Below are 22,469 nucleotides of genomic sequence, written 5' to 3' on the forward strand. Positions count from 1 at the left end.
TCTCTCTCGTTCCCTCTCTCCCTCCCTCCTCCTCCCTCTCCCTCCAGGCTCACGCCCCACTGAGAAACGACATGCTTTGTGCACAGAGAGAATATCGATCCTTCCTTTTGTGATGGAGAGAACGAAACAGCTGTCACACTGACAGAGCAAGACAAATGGAGGAGAGAAGAGGCATTTACAATGCAGACAGCCTAAAAAGTAGAGGGAGAGAGAGAGGGGGAAGAGCAGGGAAAAAGAAAGGAGAGAGGGGAAGGAGTTATAAACAGATTCACAAATATCACACCTGGGGTATATATACTGGTTTATATACTGCACACACTGCACACCTGGGGTACTGTATATATACTGCACACACTGCACTCCTGGTATATATATACTGCACACACTGAACATCTGGGGTATATATACTGCACACCTGGGGTATATATACTGTATATAGTACACACCTGGGGTATATATACTGTATACACTGAGCATCTGGGTTTATATACTGCACACACTGCACACCTGGGGTACTGTATATATACTGCACGCACTGCACACCTGGGGTATATATATATACTGTATACACTGCACATGTGGGGTATATATACTACACACACTGAGCATCTGGTTTATATATACTGTATACAGTACACACTTGGGTATATATATATACTGTATACAGTACACACCTGGGGTATACAGTATATACTGCACACACTGCACATCTGGGTATATATACTGTATATAGTACACACCTGGGGTATATATACTGTATACACTGAGCATCTGGTTTATATACTGCACACCTGGGTATATACTGTATACTGTACACACCGCGAACCCGAGGTACTGTATATAGACTGCTTGCACTGTATACCTGTGGTGTATATTCAGTACTCTAAATACATTATACATCTGGGCAATATATACGGTACGTAGTTTGTGTATGAATATAAATGTGGTGAATGATGGCACACCAGGTACAATGATGCTGTGTTTGTGTCGACTCGATTTAATGGTAGGTGTTGCGTCCCAAAACGGTGTCTTTGCCGAGGATGCTCTGCTTGATGAAGGCGTAATTATTTCTGACAGCTGGGTGTAGGACCCAGCGTTCAAGCCGCGAGTGTGGAGCAGTAGCAGAGCAGAAGACAGAACAGACAGAGATGGACAGAGAGAGGGGCAAAGAGAGAGGGAGCAGGGAGGAGAGGTGGAGAAGGAGGGAGTGGAGAGAGGAGAAGGACAGGGAGAGAGGGAGAGAGGGAGGGGTGACAGTGCTGCTTATTCTTTCCGGCTGTTTGAAAGTCATTTAGCGGCTCAGCCTCAGCAGAGACACCAGTAACAACAGCAGCCGGAGAATCACACTGCGGTGACGGGACCACAGAGCAGTCATTCTGGTCCGCGGAAAGGAGATACAACTAACAGGAAAACAGCCGAAAGCTGCAAGAAGGAGGAAGAGAAAGAGAGGAAAGGAATCAAACACACAGATATATACAGCCTACAATGCACACTCAACACCGAACACACACAACGTGTAAGGACACGGGAATCCAGTCACACTGAGAGCGCGCAGAAACCGACACGAGCAGCCGGGACACAGCGGCGGACACGTACAGCGCGCACACTCATCTGGACGGGACCCGTCTGCTTCTGCGCCTCCGGAGAGACACGGCTCCAGCTGTCGGTCCGAGCCCGCGAGGAGCCCGCGAGGAGCCGCGCTCCCAGGTGAGTCTCTGGCGCGAGCCCGGCCGCTGGAGTCCGGCGCGCTCTCCCTCTGTGTTTAACCTCTTTCCCTTTTCTCTCCCTCCCTCCTTCCCCTCTTACTGTTTCTCCTTCTTAAAAAGACCCCTTATCGCATTTGTATCACACACCTCTGTTTGCCGAGAATCCCCCTGACCCGACCGAGCAGGAAAACGGGGGCGCGCGCGACGCTGCCCCATTCCGAAACTGCTCAAGAGCACATTTCCACGCGAGTCGAGTGAAACACGTCAGTGAGAAGAAGTGTCCGTGGAGCTCTGGCACCTGACACCTGCGTGTGGTTTTCGGAACATCTGGGGATTTTCAGTCATTCCAGTTTTATTTGTAGGGTTTATTGGCAAGTCTGGCGAGACTTCCACTGTGATCAGCTGCAGACATCTCATGGGAAGTCGTTTGGATTCCCGTTTTCGTGTGTTTGTTTGTGTGTGCGTGTCTTTCTGTGTGCCCGCTCCGGCAGTTGTTGCTTTCTTTCTGCTGAAACAGGAGTTTTTACAGCTCTTTTTCGGTATTGGAGAGAAGGGGGTTTTGCAGCATGAGGGGTACCGATCAGTGTTGTTGTTTAATTCAGAGAGGAACGGCCGTAACTGTTTGCGCGGATAATTATTCTCTCTGTCTCTTGTTGGCAAAACCGACAGGTTGGCTGTTTGCAGTGACTTTGTTTTGATCGCATACAACTCATTTCACTCCCGGCAGCAGCAGACAGAGACAGGGAGAGAGCAGGCTCACTGCCGTTGTTTTAAAGTGTTCATTGTGTGTACTGGGGGGAAAGGGAATTCCAGATGCCTCCAGGAAAAGAACAAATTGGTTTTTGTTCTCATTCCAACACATGAAAAAAAGACACACTGCACTGGTGTAAACACTGCAACACTGTAAAACACACATCGTTGGAATACACGAACACTGTAACACACAGCACTGTGGCCCACTAACACAGCACTGTAACACACTAACACAACACTGTAAAACATAGGACTCTATACAGTATCGCACCAATATAACACACATAGCGTTGTAACACACACATCATTGAAATACACGATCACACATCGTACAGTAACACACACACAGTAGAAAAATACAAACTAGAAAATAGTGTTTTCAACTTAAACTTTTTTGGCATGTACAGACTGTTCTTTAACAAGAATGCAAGTTCCGCAGTTTTTCAACGCAATCAGCAAAACATTCGTTCTGGACTTGTTCTGATGTTTCCTTTAATGAGAGCTAGCTGTTCTGAACCTCTCGACCATCACTCCCTGTCTCTCCTCCTAAGACAGTATATAACACATCATTGGACACAGCCTGTTGTCCTTATTCAGAGAGACAGACTGGACACTACAGTGGACACAGCCTGTTGTCCTTATTCAGGGAGACAGACTGGACACACCAATGGACACGGCCTGTTGTCCTTATTCAGGGAGACAGACTGGACACACCAGTGGACACAGCCTGTTGTCCTTATTCAGAGAGACAGACTGCACACACCAGTGGACACGGCCTGTTGTCCTTATCCAGGGAGACAAACTGGACACACAAGTGGAAATGGCCTGTTGTCCTTATTCAGAGAGACAGACTGGACACACCAATGGACACGGCCTGTTGTCCTTATTCAGAGAGACAGACTGGACACACCAGTGGACACGGTCTGTTGTCCTTATTCATGGAGACAGACTGGACACACCAGTGGACACGGTCTGTTGTCCTTATTCAGAGAGACAGACTGCACACACCAGTGGACACGGCCTGTTGTCCTTATTCAGAGAGACAGACTGGACACACCAGTGGACACGGCCTGTTATCCTTATTCAGGGAGACAGACTGGACACACCAGTGGACACGGCCTGTTGTCCTTATTCAGAGAGACAGACTGGACACACCAGTGGACACGGTCTGTTGTCCTTATTCAGGGAGACAGACCGGACACACCAGTGGACACGGTCTGTTGTCCTTATTCAGGGAGACAGACTGGACACACCACTGGACACGGTCTGTTGTCCTTATTCAGGGAGACAGATTGGCAATTTGTTTGGCAATCGATGGCAAAAACAAATAACAGAAACAGCACAAATTTCTGCGCGGTCATGTTTTTTGTTGCTGGAGAGTGCTGATTTTCCTGTAGCTGTGCATTTCCAGGCCGGCTAGCGTCAGGGGTTTCGGGATGCGGTGTGATTTTATTTATGGCTGGCGATGCCGATGAAAGGGGTACCAAGCCCCCCCTCGACGGCGGCTGACAGGCGCGGGACAGCTCCGCCCCCTCACTCAGCCGGCCGCTGGGGGGCACACGGCCGAGAGAGCCGCTCGGCCTCTCCCAGCCCCGGGCCGAGAAGATTACGTGGGGATTCAGGTCTCCGGAAAGCTGCACCGCAAGGCTTTGATCAGGTCAGCTCAGGGGACATCCGAGATCAGCAGCCACGCGACGACCTTCGGCCAGACCTGGACCGTAATTCTGGGGGGCGTGTGGGACACCAAACAGAAGACGCTCCTTCCCACAGAGGATTGTGGGATTCTGTTCCCACACGTCAGCTTAGCCACGTGGCTGAAGCTCAGCAGGATCCAGGGATGGGCAGACCAACCGCCGGCTGCGCGTCACACTGGTGGGAAAAACTTAGAGTGTCCAGGTGGGAGAACGAAATGAAGTCTCGAGCGGCGAAAGATGTATTTTTAGTTTGGAGCGCTCCAACACCGGTGACATAAATGAGTGATTTTAATAGACGGGACAGAACAATAACGCCCACAGTGATAGCAAGTGGTATCTGCAATGGCTCGGTGTTCCAATCAAAGCTTCTGCAATTTTAATTGTCCCCCCCCCCCCTCCAACCTCCCACTATTCTGACTCACACAGTTTCCCTGGTAGAACAGCTTCGCTGCGTCAATGACGTAACCTGCTGCACTGAATTACAATGGGACCGGGGCTGCGTGACGCTGAGGTGCACCTACAGCACCACAGCACTCCCACACACGCGTACACACAGCTGCGGCAAAGCCCGGCCACGTGACGGGGCCTTAGAGCAGTTTTTCGGGGCGCCCCCGGGTGTAAGTGCATTGAGGTGCACCTAGGGTAGAGGGTGGTCCCCAGCAGAGGCGCAGGCCAGGCACAGAGAGAAAGATGGTGAGTGGAAAATACAGAACTTCCCTGATGACCACTGCTCTGACCTACCTGATCTACAGTCCCTCGCTCATCGGCTTTCCTCCCCTGGGTCAGCTGTTGTTAACGGGTTAATCCTCCACCCCTGGTCCAGGGGCACTCGGAGGAGTCCAGAAGGGCCTTCCAGGCCTGTTGTCCCAAACGGCGGGAGTGAACAGCAGCTCCCGAGCTCCACTGGCCAGGCTGGTCAGCAGGAGGCAGACGGGAGCGCAGGATCCACAGGCGGGATTTCAGGATCGATCTCCTGCTCTGGGCCCGCCTTCTTCATCGACCTCGACCCGATCGCTTGATCCGCAGGCCGCGTGGTTCTTCCCGGGCCTTCAGTCATCCGAGGAATTGACAGAAATCAGGAGAAAACAGTCATTCCTGTTCTGACTTATCACCTGCAAAAGGTGCTGCAACTGCATCACTACGGCCCCAGGAAAAACAGGACTCTGTGTTCGTCACTTCCAGAGGATCAAGGGGAAAAATCACGCGAACCTTTTAGAATTCCAGCCATACATCCATGAACATAACTCTCCCTGGAATGGTGGCAAAAATAAGCACTTATCCAATTTTTGTTGCGTTTGAAACACACAGTGACTGAGTGTCGGGTTCTCTGGGATCTGTCTGCCTGGTATTAACACTGTCTCTCTGACCGGCTGCACTTCTCGGTGAAACTCATCTGAACTCGGAAAAGCACAAGCTGAGCCCCAGAGTCCAGCAGACAAGCTGAGCAGCCTCTGTGCTCCCTTTGCAAAATCCTTATAACGCAGCCGAATGGTTCCTAACTTGATCAGAAATAAGAAAATGTAAGGGAAAATCATATATATATATTGAATGCATTCTTAATCCTAACATCTGAAGACTAGTGGGGGCGTTCTAGGTTGACCCTGTCCGCACCGCTGTCTGTTATGCAGTGTAGCTGTGATTTCCTGCTCTCAGTCAGTATCTTCCTCACTCGTTCACTGTCTTTCTCACTCACATCGCGATTGTTTAATGTTGGCCTTTGAGAAAAACAGATCTGAACAAGGTGTGAGTCCAGAGTTTCCTCATTTTCTTGTCTGTTCTAAAATTTGTATGAATTTGTGTAGATGCCCATATATTCATTTAAGCAAACAAAAGTGGTATTTTATATGACCAATCCATTTCCAGTCTGGACTGTATCATATCATACTGTAACCCTACAGTTCAGAGATCACTGGTCCAGTCTGTGTCCTATTGTAACCCTACAGTACAGAGATCACTGGTCCAGTCTGTGTCCTATTGTAACCCTACAGTCCAGAGATCACTGGTCCAGTCTGTGTCATGTTGTAACCCTACAATCCAGAGATCACTGGTCCAGTCTGTGTCCTATTGTAACCCTACAATCCAGAGATCACTGGTCCAGTCTGTGTCCTATTGTAACCCTACAGTCCAGAGATCACTGGTCCAGTCTATGACATATTGTAACCCTACAGTCCAGAGATCACTGGTCCAGTCTGTGTCCTTTTGTAACCCTACAGTCCAGAGATCACTGGTCCAGTCTGTGTCCTATTGTAACCCTACAGTCCAGAGATCACTGGTCCAGTCTGTGTCATGTTGTAACCCTACAATCCAGAGATCACTGGTCCAGTCTGTGTCCTATTGTAACCCTACAGTCCAGAGATCACTGGTCCAGTCTATGACATATTGTAACCCTACAGTCCAGAGATCACTGGTCCAGTCTGTGTCATATTGTAACCCTACAGTCCAGAGATCACTGGTCCAGTCTGTGTCATACTGTAACCCTACAGTCCAGAGATCACTGGTCCAGTCTGTGTCATACTGTAACCCTACAGTCCAGAGATCACTGGTCCAGTCTGTGTCCTATTGTAACCCTACAGTCCAGAGATCACTGGTCCAGTCTGTGTCCTTTTGTAACCCTACAGTCCAGAGATCACTGGTCCAGTCTGTGTCGTATTGTAACCCTACAGTCCAGAGATCACTGGTCCAGTCTGTGTCCTATTGTAACCCTACAGTCCAGAGATCACTGGTCCAGTCTGTGTCATACTGTAACCCTACAGTCCAGAGATCACTGGTCCAGTCTGTGTCATATTGTAACCCTACAGTCCAGAGATCAATGGTCCAGTCTGTCATATTGTAACCCTACAGTCCAGAGATCACTGGTCCAGTCTGTGTCATGTTGTAAGCCTACAGACAAGAGATCACTGGTCAGTGGTGCTGTAGGGGGAATCTTCCCTCACCCTCTTCTTTAAAAAAAAAAAGCATTTTGTTTTTTCCTCTCTAGTAATGATTTCTTTTGTCTTTCTTTCGTGGCACAGCTGGTGTGCAGAAGAATTAAACCCGCGAGGGTAAAGCAAATGACCGTGTCTGAGATGTGTGCAAATCGTTGTGTGTCTCTGTCATTGGCAAGCACAGGAGGGAGAGACAGTATTACAGATTTATGAGCTTGTTTCTAAATACATCCTCTTTTATTGAGGCAAGCTCAAACATGCGCACAGTGAAGGGGTTGCAGTGTCTCAGAAAGAGACAGTAAAATACAAAAGTCTTTTCAGCACAGAAGAACTATTTTCCTATAATAGATTAATTACATACAATCACAGTACAGGTGAACAGTCCTGTTACAGTACGAGCTACAGTCCCAGTACAGTAGAACAGTCCTGTTACAGTAGGAGCTACAGTCCCAGTACAGTAGAATAGTCCTGTTACAATAGGAGCTACAGTCCCAGTACAGTAGAACAGTCCTGTTACAGTAGGAGCTACAGTCCCAGTACAGTAAAACAGTCCTGTTACAATAGGGGCTACAGTCCCAGTACAGGAGAACAGTCCTGTTACAGTAGGAGCTACAGTCCCAGTACAGTAGAACAGTCCTGTTACAGTAGGAGCTACAGTCCCAGTACAGTAGAATAGTCCTGTTACAATAGGAGCTACAGTCCCAGTACAGTAGAACAGTCCTGTTACAGTAGGAGCTACAGTCCCAGTACAGTAAAACAGTCCTGTTACAATAGGGGCTACAGTCCCAGTACAGGAGAACAGTCCTGTTACAGTAGGAGCTACAGTCCCAGTGCAGTAGAACAGTCCTGGTACAGTAGGAGCTACAGTCCCAGTACAGTAGAACAGTCCTGTTACAGTAGGAGCTACAGTCCCAGTACAGTAGAACAGTCCAGAACTGTTCTACTGTTCTACTGTGCAAGACCTGCCAGCCCCTGCCCATATCCTTTCCCAGATGGTAGGAGGGCAAAGAGTTTATGGGAGGGGTGGGATGGGTCAGCGAGATCAGTCTCTGAGTGACAGGAATGGAGAGCCTGGGTCCGGAGACAGTCCCCACTCCCCACCACGGCGGGAGAGGCCATGAAGACAGTGCCAGTGGACGCACACCGCATCAGCCCGGCAAAGCTCCGACTGATTGCACCAGAGATACACAGCTGTGTGTGCGCGAGAGAGGCCGAGCCTCACGGAGACGGTGATCATTGACACACCCCGAGCTCAAGGACAGAGGAGAGGGGTGGAGAGAGGGGCAAGACAAGAAAGCAAGGGGGAGAAAGGGGAAGGGATGAGAGACAGAGGAGCAGCAGGGAAATGGAGAGAGGGAGACAGGCTGGGATGGAGGTCGTGAGAAAGTGCTACAGACGGAAAAGCAGAGAGAGGGAGAGATGGAGTGAGATTCAGAGAAGAGTGTGAAGGAGACGGAGAATCAGGACAGCAGAGGGACAGACAGATGGACAGAAGGTAGAGAGAGTGTAGGAGACTGAGGATTAGGACGGCAGATGGACAGAAGGTAGACAGAGAGTGTAGAAGACTGACGATTAGGACAGAAAGATGGACAGAATGTAAAGAGAGATTGTAGGAGACGGAGGATTAGGACAGCAGAGGGACAGACAGATGGACAGAAGGTAGAGAGAGTGTAGGAGACAGAAGATTAGGACAGCAGAGGGACAGAAGGTAGAGAGAGAGAGTGTAGGAGACGGGGGATCAGGACAGCAGAGGGACAGACAGATGGACAGAAGGTAGAAAGAGAGAGACTGTAGGAGACTGACGATTAGGACAGTAGTGGGACAGATAGATGGACAGAATGTAGAGAGAGATTGTAGGAGACGGAGGATTAGGACAGCAGAGGGACAGACAGATGGACAGAAGGTAGAGAGAGAGTGTAGGAGACGGGGGATCAGGACAGCAGAGGGACAGACAGATGGACAGAAGGTGGAGAGAGATGGAGCTCTAGGACGTCTGAGGAAAGGCAGACAGAGGGGTCGTCCAGGAGACTGGCAGGCCGGAGGGATGGGTGTGAGGGCAGAGGGAGGCAGGGATGGAGAGGGGGAGGAGAGGCTCCCTGTGAAGGTGTCTGCTGTGATTTGCTGAGCTGTCCTTGCAGCTCTGCTCCGCTCCACTGCTGATGTGGGGGGGCACTGCCTTTTAATACAGCTGACAGAGGGCTTTAATGGAGCACAGGCTGTTGGGGGGGCTGTAATAAAGCTGAGTGCAGCTCTCACACAAGGTGAGATGAAGTGTGTGTGTGGGTGTGTTTTTTCTCGCATGCCTGGGTGTAAATGCATCTGTAAAAATATACAGCATATATAAGTGTATATGAGTGTGTTGGTGCGTCTTCCTCTGTGTTTTGTCTGCGGCAGGGTGATGTTACTAGCTTCTTCTGGCGGTTAACAGCCTGTAGCGGGGAGCGTGTGTGCTCTGCGCTCTGTCCCTGTTGATCTCCTCTGCCTGGTTAAGCAGTCCTCAGCACTGTCACTGTCACTGTCGCTCAGCCTGAGTGCGCTGACACAGCAGGTCGCCAGTCTTTCACCTGACGCATTCATACGGCCAGAACTCTGAGTACACGCACCTCACATAGCAGTGTGTGGAGCCTGTACATTCTCACACTTCCTGAGAGCTGATAACGGAGAGGACCGAGGCAGCTGGCACTGAAAAGCAAGCGGGGTACAGAGCAGTGACAATACACTATAGCAATACAGTATAGTGCTACGCAGCAGTACAGTAGAGTTACACAGTAGTATAGAGCAGTACTATACAGCAGACTGCAGTACAGTAGAGTTACACAGTAGTATAGAGCAGGACTATACAGCAGACTGCAGTACAGTAGAGTTACACAGTAGTATAGAGCAGGACTATACAGCAGACTGCAGTACAGTAGAGTTACACAGTAGTATAGAGCAGGACTATACAGCAGACTGCAGTACAGTAGAGTTACACAGTAGTATAGAGCAGGACTATACAGCAGACTGCAGTACAGTAGAGTTACACAGTAGTATAGAGCAGTACTATACAGCAGACTGCAGTACAGTAGAGTTACACAGTAGTATAGAGCAGTACTATACAGCAGACTGCAGTACAGTAGAGTTACACAGTAGTATAGAGCAGTACTCTACAGCAGACTGCAGTACAGTAGAGTTACACAGTAGTATAGAGCAGTACTCTACAGCAGACTGCAGTACAGTAGAGTTACACAGTAGTATAGAGCAGTACTATACAGCAGACTGCAGTACAGTAGAGTTACACAGTAGTATAGAGCAGTACTCTACAGCAGACTGCAGTACAGTAGAGTTACACAGTAGTATAGAGCAGTACTCTACAGCAGACTGCAGTACAGTAGAGTTACACAGTAGTATAGAGCAGGACTATACAGCAGACTGCAGTACAGTAGAGTTACACAGTAGTATAGAGCAGGACTATACAGCAGACTGCAGTACAGTAGAGTTACACAGTAGTATAGAGCAGTACTATACAGCAGACTGCAGTACAGTAGAGTTACACAGTAGTATAGAGCAGTACTATACAGCAGACTGCAGTACAGTAGAGTTACACAGTAGTATAGAGCAGTACTCTACAGCAGACTGCAGTACAGTAGAGTTACACAGTAGTATAGAGCAGTACTCTACAGCAGACTGCAGTACAGTAGAGTTACACAGTAGTATAGAGCAGGACTATACAGCAGACTGCAGTACAGTAGAGTTACACAGTAGTATAGAGCAGTACTATACAGCAGACTGCAGTACAGTAGAGTTACACAGTAGTATAGAGCAGTACTATACAGCAGACTGCAGTACAGTAGAGTTACACAGTAGTATAGAGCAGTACTCTACAGCAGACTGCAGTACAGTAGAGTTACACAGTAGTATAGAGCAGTACTATACAGCAGACTGCAGTACAGTAGAGTTACACAGTAGTATAGAGCAGTACTATACAGCAGACTGCAGTACAGTAGAGTTACACAGTAGTATAGAGCAGGACTATACAGCAGACTGCAGTACAGTATAGTTACAAAGTAGTATAGAGCAGTACTATACAGCAGACTGCAGTACAGTAGAGTTACACAGTAGTATAGAGCAGTACTATACAGCAGACTGCAGTACAGTAGAGTTACACAGTAGTATAGAGCAGTACTACAGTGCAGTGCTATGCAGTAGATTGCAGTAGTTACACAATTGTACAGTGTTTTACAGGAGAGTGCAGGACAGCAGTGGCACAATTGTACAGCACAGTGTTACACAGCAGAAGGCAGTGCATTTCAGTACCTTCCAGCTCACATCTATAAAAAGTCTGTTCAATCTAAACTGCCAGATCTCCGCCAGCCAACTCCAGCGATGGTGTGGGTGACAGCAGGAAGAATGTGTGTTTGTGTTTCCGAGTGTGTGTGCCTGCCTCTGTGCTGATCACCGTTTGCTGAGCTGTGACTTAGCAGAGCTGCAATCTGCGATCAATCAAGCGCCCCGATTCTGTCAGGCCCTGTCGGCGCGGCTTAATTCATATCTTTAGCCGGGATAATAAAATTAAAATTGAAATCGGGGGGAAAAAAAACTCAGCACGGTCCTGCTGGAGTGAAACATTAATTCCAGCTGTAAATGAAGAGAGAGCTGCTCGGTCTGAGCACACCGGTTGGAATATTCCGATAACCCCAGCAGCTGGGCAGAGATATTTCATTGCACACGGCAAACCTCTGCTAAAAATTAAACGACTCCAGCACCAAAATACAATTACTATATATATTTAGACCCATGTATATTATATATTCACACATGCATGACACAGTCACAGGCATACTGTAAGTATTAACTCCCTATATCTTAATTGTTAATGAATAATGATGACTCCCATTGAGATGCTAGCTGGGGTAGCTGGGGAATAAGTCTTTAATAAACTCTATCTGTTTCTCACTTGCTTGCAGGTTCCAGGCAAGAGAGGGTTCCAGGCTGTGTTTTTGCCCCTGGGGGATTGATCAGAGGATCTCTTCCAGCTGTTTCCTTACGGACCTCAGGGAATCGCTCCCAGCTCTGCGGCTGGGCTCTACGGCACCAGCGTCATTCACAAATGTCCTGAGCGCCCAGTCATCCCAGCCTGAGGTAATCAGGATCTTCCTATCCATGAACACAAGGAGGCCCGGGGGCGTGCAGGCTCAGTTCTGCAGTGAGGGCCAGCAAGAGCAGATGATCCAGTCTTCCAGACTGTATAGCTGACTGGTCAGTGGGTGCCATTGGTACATCCGCTGCCGTGACTGGGAAAACGAGCAGGCTCTCTCCGGAAAATCCCGGAACTAGAAACGGTATGGAAAACAGGGCTGGGAATGAATTACAGTGTAACAGGGAGGTGAGCGAGTGTCTGAACACAGGACTGCTGGGTTGTGGGTTCGAGTCCCCTCTGCGGACCTGCTGTTGTGCCTTGAGAGAGGAGCTTTACCCCTGTTGTTCCAGTCCACTCGTCTGTATGAATGGGGACCAGCATTGCTGAGGGTAGTTCCAGCTGTCTCTTCCTCTGAAACCAGGATAAGCTCTGGTCCAATGAGCCAAAGTAGCTCAGATATGAAAGTTACCTACTTCATCAGCAATTTGTGCCTATATTTGTATACATTTGAAAGGCTCGGGGGGTATTTCTTTAGAAACTTTTACCTGGAGCCATTTCTTAGCCTCCTGTTAACAGGTGTTTAACTGGGAGGAATAACTATTTTATCCTGTAAGAAACAGACTGGATTGATCACAAGCACATTTCTGCTCAGCACAGTCCTGTGTAAATAGTGATTTGTAATGTGCTCTATATTTTCGTGCAACTCATTTCTGGGCTGTGTCTCTCTGCCCAGGGAGTACCAATGCAAATTAGCCCACAGATCCCGTTGTGAAAGTTAAACATCGGCTGCTGTCGCCGTGTCTGCTAAATAAACGAGCCACAGAATGAATGACTCAGCATCGGCAGCCTGGCCGGTAGACTGTTTCCCTACTCTGTGACGAGAGCTGATGAGGGGCTGTAGCTCTACGTCAGTCCAGCAGGCAGGCACTTCAACTCCAGATTTCAGGCTCTTCAGATCCGATCTGATTGGCGCAGGGGCCTTCAGACAGCTGGGTTAGAGTCCCAGAAAGAGAAACCACACACTGAGAGACATAACGTCTTGTGAAACATAAAACCGAGGTCTTGACTCTCTGTGGTCATTAAAAATCCCAGGGCGTTTCTCGAAAAGAGTAGGGGTGTTACCCCGGTGTCCTGGCCAAATTTCCCCCTGGACTTCACCAGTCATGGCCTCCTTATAATCCCCATCCCTGAACTGGCTTCATCACTGTGTTCTCCTCCCACTGAGAGCTGGTGTATGGGGAGAGTACTGGTGCTATATGGCTGCCATCGCATCATACAGGTGGGGCTGCACACTGGTGGTGGTGGAGGAGATCCCCATTACCTGTGGAGCGCTTTGAGTGGACTGTCCAGAAAAGAGCTATAAGGTGAAAGGAATTAGTATTATTATTATTATTATTATTATTATTATTAATAATAATAATAATAATAATAATAATAATAATAATAATATAATCCACCTCCACCTCCACCTCTATAATCCAGCTCCACCTGCAGCTCCAGGCTGACGCCAGCAGTGGCTCAGCTGGTGAGGCGCTTGCTCAGAGCGACGACTGAGCCCTATGGTCACGTGACTTGCAGACTTGTGGGGTTCCCCGGGGTGGGGGAGATTAGCTGATTTAGCACCACCCAGGGCAAGAGACAAGGCTCCCCTCGGGTAACGTCAGGGGCCGGCTGGGCATGACCGAGGAGCCACATACCCCCCACCCCAAAAACAACAGTGACACTAAAGCGTTACAAAAACAGAGGAGGGAGTTTGTTTTAACTGTGTCCTGTACTGTACTATTTTATTTAGGTCTAGATGAATCTGCAGGTGTGATTCAGCAGCTGGCTCCCTAGGGCTTGAATTCCGGTTTCCTGATGTTGGGCCTCTGTTCTGTGGTGACAGGGATCTGGGAAGAGCGGGAGCAGTTTCGGGGGGAGGGGTGGCGAGGGACGCCCCAACCCAACGGGACGCCACACGGCTCTCGCCAGCTCCGAACCCCGAGCCAGCGCAACAGGAGCCCCTCCCGCAGGCCGAACTCCCGACGCCTGGAACGGCCAGGACTGCTTCCCTCCGGGCTTCTCCGCCGCTGGGAGACCCCACTCCCTGCCCTCCGCTGGCAGCAGGTTGGGACACATCCACACCTCCCAGGTCCTGCCCGGCAGCCGGAGAGGTGCTGGGGGGGGGTTATGGAACTGGCACCCCAAAACGCCAGTCTGCCGCAGGGGTTTTCTTCTTGCCAAGAGAGAAACGGGACAGCTGCGCCCCCCTTCTGAGGACACCCAGGTGCGTGGCCAGTACACGGGGTGTGGGAGTCCAGCCCAGGGGGGAGTGTGAGCTCTCACAGATGTTTATTCCTGCATCTGTCTGGGGAGCAAGGCTACCAGCATAGAAGGCAGGAGCCACAAGAGTAACAGAGGGAAAACTGCTGGCCTGGCTGAGCCCTGCTGATCAGGCAAAGGCTTACGAGCTCTAACTTGAGAGACAGGCTAGATCTTCTCCTGGCAGTTCATGTGTCTGGTGCCGAAGCCCCCACCCTCACCTGCGTCCCAACAGGAAGGATGGAAGACCTGGATGAGCTGGAGCACCCCCTGCTGGCTGGCAGCCCAAAGCACAGAGGCACCTGCAGCCCCAGTGACTGCAGCCTGCTCAAGGAGATACAGCTGAGGCTGGAGGAGGAGAAGAAGCCACTGTCGCCCCCTCTGGCTTGGAGGAGTTACTGCACCCCTGGGGAGCTGGGCCGGCAGCAGCTGCTCGACCCCTGCTCTCTGCCCCACACACTGAATCCCTTCTACCCTCATGCCCCGCTCTGGGGCAACACTGCGGACACCTTCAGCTTCCACCAGAAGGACTACCTGGAGACCACCTTCGTCGACATCGTCCCTGGGGAGCCCCTGGACAGGAAGCTGCTGGAGGAGCAGAAGGATGTCCACAGCCTCTCCTACGGGATTGAGGACGAGAGCGACCTGCTGCCAGACTATGAGGTAAGGCCACTGGGAGGGGGGGGGGCAAAGCACAACAGGCCTTATATTCCAATAGAAAGATCCTTCTCCAGCAGCTCAGAAACAGTGTTGCACCATAAAAATCTTCTTGTTTCAGGCAACCACAGAGTGCCAGCTAGCGCGCTCTTGTCTGAAAGGACACCTCTCCTCAGGTGGCTCTCGGGGCCCGAGCCCATGAAAGACCCACCATGGGAAGAGAAATACCATGGGAGGAGATTTTATTCCAGTAAAGGTCTTGACAGCACAATACAGTGCCGGATCAGACCCCCGTGAGAACGTGACTCAGCCCTTCTCCAGCTATCGGAACCACTTGTGACCCTATTTACGCATCAGAGAGGCTCGACCGCCCTCGCCCGGCAGCTCCCCTGAGACCACCTGCTGGATCACAGCTGGCCTGGGAGAGCAGGGGCACGGTCACACCCCGAAACACGGTCACACCCCGGTGGGCACGTGTCCTCGTCTGCGCGATGCCCTTCCCCACGGGAGAGCGCCAGCGCTGTTACCCCTTCACCCCTTATCTCCTCCGCTCACCACACGCGACCCTGGATGACCTCCAGTCACAGGTCAGCTGAGGCTGACCACTGCAGGTCTGCCACGTCCAGCGCCACCCAGCGTTCCCGACGCCTCTGAATGAACCGGTCTGCTAGGGGATTAGCCCACCTCGAAGCAGGCGTGAGATCGTCCTCTACACACCAGCGGTTCTTTCCGGATTTTAATGGCGTCCCTCCTTGATGGTGTTCCCCTCTTTCTGAAGGCTCTACTGTGAAATAGGAATTTTTGGGGGGTCCATCCCTCCACACAGAAGAGAGGGGCCACAGCTCTGGAGTTGGCGATGGTGGGGGCTCAGATTATTCTCTTTGCAGCCTCTGACTCTGCGAAACCCAAATCGCTCTTTCCAGCCCAGCAGCGGCCCGCCCAGAAGCCTGTGGCTCGGCCAAGACGGAGGTCGAGCGAACGAAGGAGAGATGGCAGCAGTGCAGAGTTCGGCTCGCTCCGAGGATAATGACCCCTTCCTTGAATTTAAGTGCTGCGCTGGACGCCGTTCAAGCGCTACCACCTCAGAGTTGCCTCCAGGAATCCCTGACATCTTCATAATCCCCAATAATGATAATGAGAGGAAGAAAAAAGGCACCGGCGCCCTTTGTAGGCACTCTGGGAAATGCGTGACAAGTTAATGATCTTTTCTAATAACGATCAGAGCTGCAGAGAGAACAGCAGCCCTGCGGCTGAGCGCCCCGCACAAGCGCTCTCTCTCCGACAGTTCTCATCCGACGGCTCCAGCTTCGTTCTTCCCGTGTCTCGAGTGCCTATTGTCCTTCTGTCATCGCACTAGCTGAAGAGGAGGAGGACCTGGCGGGGAGGGAGGGAGAACAGAGTGACTGTGTGTGTTGAAGGGGGGTAGGGGGGTGCAAACATTGTTCCGGGTCCTGAATAATTCATAAAGCACATCTGCCAGCAAGAGCAGAAAGATATAAAAGCAATCAGAGAGATGGAGGGAGAGACTAACAGTGCTGGGAAGGGGGGTTGAGAGGGGGACAAGGACACAAGGAATGCATGGAGACACTACCGGCCTGGCCAAAAAATTAGGAACCCCACCAAGTCCAATGGACGGGCCCCAGTGTTAGGGCAGCACGTGGATGGGCCTGAGCATCACCACCAGCGCTCCGGTACCAGTACTGATCCTAAAGCAGTAGTATGTGTAGCATGGGGGATATCAGTACTAAGAACGTGGGAATTCTCGCCGGCAGGACTCCTCCAGCGACGACTACAGCGACACGGACAGCGACAGCGACTTCTCTCTCATCATCCCCCAGGACTACCTCGGCCTGGCCGTCTTCTCCATGCTGTGCTGCTTCTGGCCCCTAGGGATCGCCGCCTTCTACCTGTCGCAGAAGGTAAGGCAGGAGGGCAGGGGGCCCGGCTCCCAGACGCGCCCGCCCGCCGGCTCAGAACAGCGGCTCCGCCCACGCCGACCCGACCCGCCGCAGGGCGTCTCTGCGCGGTGCCGCCAAGGTGGCGTGAACTCCCTGTACCCGCCGTGCCAGCCTGTGCCCGGCGCTGTGCGGTTGAAAACCTTCCTGGGTCCTATGGACTCCCCCGTTTCAGTTTGAGTTGGGTGTTGACGTCCATCTACCTTTTCTTGGTCTTCTGACTGGGTACGGGACACCAGGACTGGGAAAAGGGGAGGGATGAGGAAGAGATGGGAGGGAATGGCCGGCGGGAAGGTGACTGTTCAGAAATACGCTGTTCAAAGAATATCCGGCTCCATCCGGCTCCCATCCTCACTGGCAGCCTGTTTAACCCCCCTCACCTGTACAGCAGGTCCCTTCAGAGCCCAGCTGCTTGTCTAGCCCTTGTGAAAAAGGAGCGGGTTTATGGTGTCGAAGTATTCATGCGTATGGCGTTGCTGTTTGCTCTGAATGGGTCGGCCTGGTTTCCGCGGACTGACATGTTGTGTGAGGTAGCAGACGGCCATAGGTAAGGCTGAGAGATCTGTGACTATGCAAAGACTCTTCAAGGTCACAGCCTGACTCCCGGACAGGGCGACCCTCCTGGGCTCAGATCCGTCAGTGAGGAGGAGCTGAGCTCTTGTTGGGAGAGGGATGGACAGAGAGGGGGCGCCAGGGAGGGCATTAGGGGGAAAGGGCTCTGTGCAGCACCTAGAACAACATGCAGGACTGGTTTTATCCCCAGTTCTGTCAGGTGGGACCTGACTGGCCCCTCTGGGCAAGAGAGACAACCCGTATTTATTGCCTCTCCCATCCTGAGGGGCCCATCCTGCTCTGCTCCAATGTGAGCCGATTTCTCATTACCTCCCTGCCAGCCCCCGTGCTGATCAGAATGCAGACTTCCGTCGCTCTGCAGCCCACAATGCTGGCATTGTTTTCAATTGTTGGTGTGTTCTGGCGCGCTGTTCGCTGTTTTTTTTGTTTTCTCTAACTGCTTTGGCTGCGAACGCTAGTCGTGCCATTAAGCAGATTTGAATTTGAGTCAGTGGGGGGGGGAGGAGGAGAGGGAGAAAGACAGAGGGAGAGGGACTGACTCAACACTGCAGCCCAGTGTGTGATCTCCTATGAGCATCTCAATAATAATAATAATAATAATAATAATAATAATAATAATAATAATAATAATAATAGTCTTTCTAATTGTTATCGCTTTGGACAAGACTGGAACTCCTCAGCCGGGACAGTAGCGATCTCTGAACAGGAGAGAAATGGACAGGGAGCAAGGCAGGATCACTGGGAAGGCGTGTCTGCAGAGTGTCTCCCCTGTCGGGCCCTGTGGAGCTCGCGGTGTTGAAAGTGAACCGCTCTGACAGGTCCGTGGCGTCCTCTGGGCGTTGTGGCCTCTCAGAGATGGACAAAGTCGACCCTGCGGGGGCGCTGTGCTCTTCCGCAGGGGGGGGACCAACATCTCAGCGCCCACTTTGTGCTCCCGTGCATTCTGGGAGAGCTGGCTATCTGATGTGACGTGAGGCTCGTTTCCAGGAATCGATAACCTCTCATTTAGGTTTAATGAGAGCAGTAACGAGCAGGCTCCTCTATAGATCTTCAGTAAGAGCCCTCCTGGCAGAAGCGTGCCGCACAGAAGGGAGGGAGAGATAGTAGCAGAGAAGGAGGGGGAGAGACAGATTTTTTTTGTTGTGGGTTTGGGTTTGGTATCTGAAAAGAGACGGGTAAGACAACCACAAGAAAACTGAAAATCATTCTACATTCTTTATTTCTATTCTACGACTACTCCATCTGACACTGTCTCTCTCCCCTTGTCTCTCTCCTGTCCTCTTAATTCTCTTTCTCCCCTTGTCCCTCTCTCCTGTCCTCCTATCCCTCTCTCTCCCCTTGTCTCTATCTCCCCTTGTCCCTCTCTCCTATCCCTCCCTCCTTGTCTCTATCTCCCCTTGTCCCTCTCTCCTATCCCTCCCTCTCTCCTATCCCTCCATCTCTCCTGTCCTCCTATCCTTGTCTCCCCATGTCCCTCTCTATCCCTCTGTCTCCCCTTGTCCCTCTTTCCTATCCCTCTGTCTCCCCTTGTCCCTCTCTCCTCTCCTCTTATCCCTCTCTTTCCCCTTGTCTCTATCTCCCCTTGTCCCTGTCTCCTGTCCTCCTATCCCTCTCTCCCCTCTCAGACTAACAAGGCCTCGGCACAAGGAGACTTCCAGGGGGCCAGCGCAGCGTCTCGCCAGGCTCTGTGGTTGGCTGTCCTTTCTATCATCTTTGGGGTCGTGACCTATGTCTGTGCCATCGCTGCACTTGTCTCCTACCTATCTGGGAAACCCCCATAACCCCCTGACCTGCTCCTGTGACTCCTACCGACTGGACTGGACTGAGCTGGTTTACAGCACAGGAGATCACTGGACTGGACTGAGCTGGACTACAGCACACCAGAACTCTGGACTGGACTGAGCTGCATTACACCACAGCAGATCACTGGACTGGACTGAGCTGGTTTACACCACAGCAGATCACTGGACTGGACTAAAATGGATTACACCACAGCAGATCACTGAACTGGATTGAGCTGGATTACAGCACAGGAGATCACTGGACTGGACTGAGCTGGACTACAGCACAGAAGATCACTGGACTGGACTGAGCTGGATTACACCACAGCAGATCACTGGACTGGATTGAGCTGGACTACAGCACATCAGATCACTGGACTGGACTGAGCTGTATTACACACCACTGGAGATCACTGGATTGAGCTGGATTACAGGACAGGAGATCACTCGACTAGGTTGAGCTAGATTACAGCACAGGGGAACTCTGGACTGTGCTGGAAAGAATTGCACTTGCAAGATGTGAGAGCCATTTGGACCAGGCGTGACGTGACTGGACTGTTGGACTGTGGACCAGGGTGACGCCAGGTGGCATGCAAAGGGCTGAACTGTATAGCATGTCTGACTGGAATAGATGGGCTTTTACCAGCATGGATCTGACCAGAATGGACTGGATTTTAATTGGGAGGAACTCAACTTGCCTAGCTAGACTGGATTGGGTACTGGACTGCTCTGGGACAGTAGCCTGGACTATGTACTGGAGTGGACTAGAGCAGCCTGGATCACACTACATGGCACCACTCTCTGCTGGACTGAACCCTCCTGAAGAGAAATGCTGGGAATTGGAAAATGCAGTAATAGATTTGACTTTCCTGAACTAGATCCTAGTGGGCCACGCCAGATTAGATTGTAATGGACTGGACCATACCGAACAGGTCTGTCCTAGACTGGACCTGTCAAAGAGAATGTGTTCAACAATACTGGACCTAACAGAACTGCTACACATTAACACACCACTGCAATTTCCACAGCAACAGACCGACCATGCACCTCTATTAACAGGAACTGTACAGAGTGCGGAGGCATATGGCTGCAGTAGACATTGGGCAGAGACAAACAGGAGACAGCTATGGCTTTGGATACTCCAGGAACTTGTGTTATAGGACAGAGGACTGTAAGGGGTATGATGGTGGACAGGGTGACCAGCTGGAGGCGGGTGGATGGTGGACAGAGCATCCGGCTGGATGAGGGTCAGTTGTGGGAAAGTGACCAGCTGGATGAAGATCGAGTGGTGGACAGAGTGACCATTTGGAAGCCAAATTCTCTTCTTCAGAAGCAAGTGATTCTGTATGAGACAGAAGAAAGCTCTATACTGTACTTCATATTATTTTAACTATTTGTGTCTGTCTGTAATGAGTTACCTATAGATGGAAATCTCCCGCATCTCGTTTCCAAAAACAAGAACCTGCACATGGTCAAACCTACACTGGACCAGACTGCTGTGATCCATTTTCTTCTTTCCTTCCTTTTTTAAGAAGATGAACCAGTGCTGGTGTTCTCCTGCCCTAACAGCCATGCTTCACAGCCCTGGACAAAGGCACTAAATCTGTTGTCTCAGGCAGGGTCAAGAATGTCGCACTGTTCCTAAAGCCACACCACCTTTCCACTACAAGAAGGCAAACTGTGCTCTCTATGTGCGTCTCCAGAACAGAGACCAGGGCTCAGAGTGGCCTAGCCAGTGAGAGCTCCTGACTGGAGCTGGAGTTGAGACCCTAGAGCCCAGAGACCCACACAGCAGGACAGGAGGCACAGCGAGAAGAGACAATACCTCAGCAATATCACACTCACAGCAGGACAGGAGGCACAGCGAGACAAAAGAGGGGACAATCCCTAAATAAGCAACACAGCAGAACAGGAGGCACAGTGAGAAGAAACTGAGAATCCCTCAGTTATAAACACTCACAGTAGGACAGGAGGCACAGTGAGAAGAAACTGAGAATCCCTCAGTTAGAAACACTCACAGCAGGACAGGAGGCACAGTGAGAAGAGACAGAGAATCCCTCAGTTAGGAACGCTCACAGTAGGACAGGAGGCACAGTGAGAAGAAATGGAGAATCCCTCAGTTAGAAACACTCACAGTAGGACAGGAGACACAGTGAGAAGTAATGGAGAATCCCTCAGTTAGAAACACTCACAGTGGGACAGGAGGCACAGTGAGAAGAGACAGAGAATCCCTCAGTTAGAAACGCTCACAGTGGGACAGGAGGCACAGTGAGAAGAGACAGAGAATCCCTCAGTTAGAAACGCTCACAGTAGGACAGGAGGCACAGTGAGGAGAGATAAGAGAGCATCAGTATCACACACAGTAGAATAGGAAAACAGTAAGAGAGGATTTGTGATTTGTGACGGGTGTCTTCTCCATCACTCCCCTACCCTCCCAAAGGTACATGTAAATAATTACAAAATCAATTAAAAAATAAATGCACTTGAAGAAATCAATCACGCTGTCTTCTTTGTCTCCACGCATTTTCTCTTCATGAAGAAATGACAGTTGCTGTTGTTCTGACACAACCAGACTAGCTGCCACCACCCCAGCAAAGTGGGGTGAATATCCCCTCTCCTGGAGTTCAGGGTTCAATCTCACGACTGCACAGTGCTCGACGTCTGACTGTTATTTTTTTAATGCTATTCTTGTGGATTAAGGCTCTGTAAGGGGGCTGTGTCAGAAAGCAGATGTGATATCGCCCCCTAGTGGCCTAGACAGTGCACAGTCCTACTGCAGTGGTCCTCTAGGATCTGTCTAGGAAACGACACTGTGCGCGATCTCAGCCCACGTGCAACTGTACTCACATACTGGCAGGAGCTGTGTAGAGCGATAGATATCACAATGATGTTATTGGGTAAAGTATTCCAGAGATCACCGGTCCCGTCTGCATCATATTGTAACCCTACAGTCCAGAGATCACCGGTCCCGTCTGCATCATATTGTAACCCTACAGACAAGAGATCACT

The 22,469-nt window shown here is 50.7% G+C and overlaps 1 protein-coding gene across 3 annotated transcripts; it reads left to right on the top strand.

The window, feature by feature from the left end:
- Nucleotides 1-1,112: 1,112 nt before the first annotated feature.
- Nucleotides 1,113-21,956, top strand: tmem91 (transmembrane protein 91). Of its 3 annotated transcripts, XM_006627464.3 has the most exons (5): nucleotides 1,123-1,707; nucleotides 12,021-12,195; nucleotides 14,079-15,157; nucleotides 16,924-17,070; nucleotides 19,305-21,956. In XM_006627464.3, exons 3-5 carry the CDS (start codon nucleotides 14,735-14,737, stop codon nucleotides 19,458-19,460), a joined length of 726 nt encoding a protein of 241 aa, XP_006627527.1. In that variant the 5' UTR covers nucleotides 1,123-1,707; nucleotides 12,021-12,195; nucleotides 14,079-14,734; the 3' UTR covers nucleotides 19,461-21,956. The 3 variants fall into 3 exon arrangements, with proteins under 3 accessions (XP_015196095.2, XP_006627527.1, XP_015196096.2); XM_015340609.2 differs by lacking the exon at nucleotides 19,305-21,956 and having other exon boundaries at nucleotides 1,113-1,707; nucleotides 16,924-18,252; XM_015340610.2 differs by lacking the exons at nucleotides 1,123-1,707; nucleotides 12,021-12,195; nucleotides 19,305-21,956 and adding an exon at nucleotides 12,204-12,395 and having other exon boundaries at nucleotides 16,924-18,252.
- Nucleotides 21,957-22,469: the final 513 nt, after the last annotated feature.

Source organism: Lepisosteus oculatus, chromosome 3 (genome assembly GCF_040954835.1).
Source record: "Lepisosteus oculatus isolate fLepOcu1 chromosome 3, fLepOcu1.hap2, whole genome shotgun sequence".
Lineage (NCBI taxonomy): Eukaryota > Metazoa > Chordata > Actinopteri > Semionotiformes > Lepisosteidae > Lepisosteus > Lepisosteus oculatus.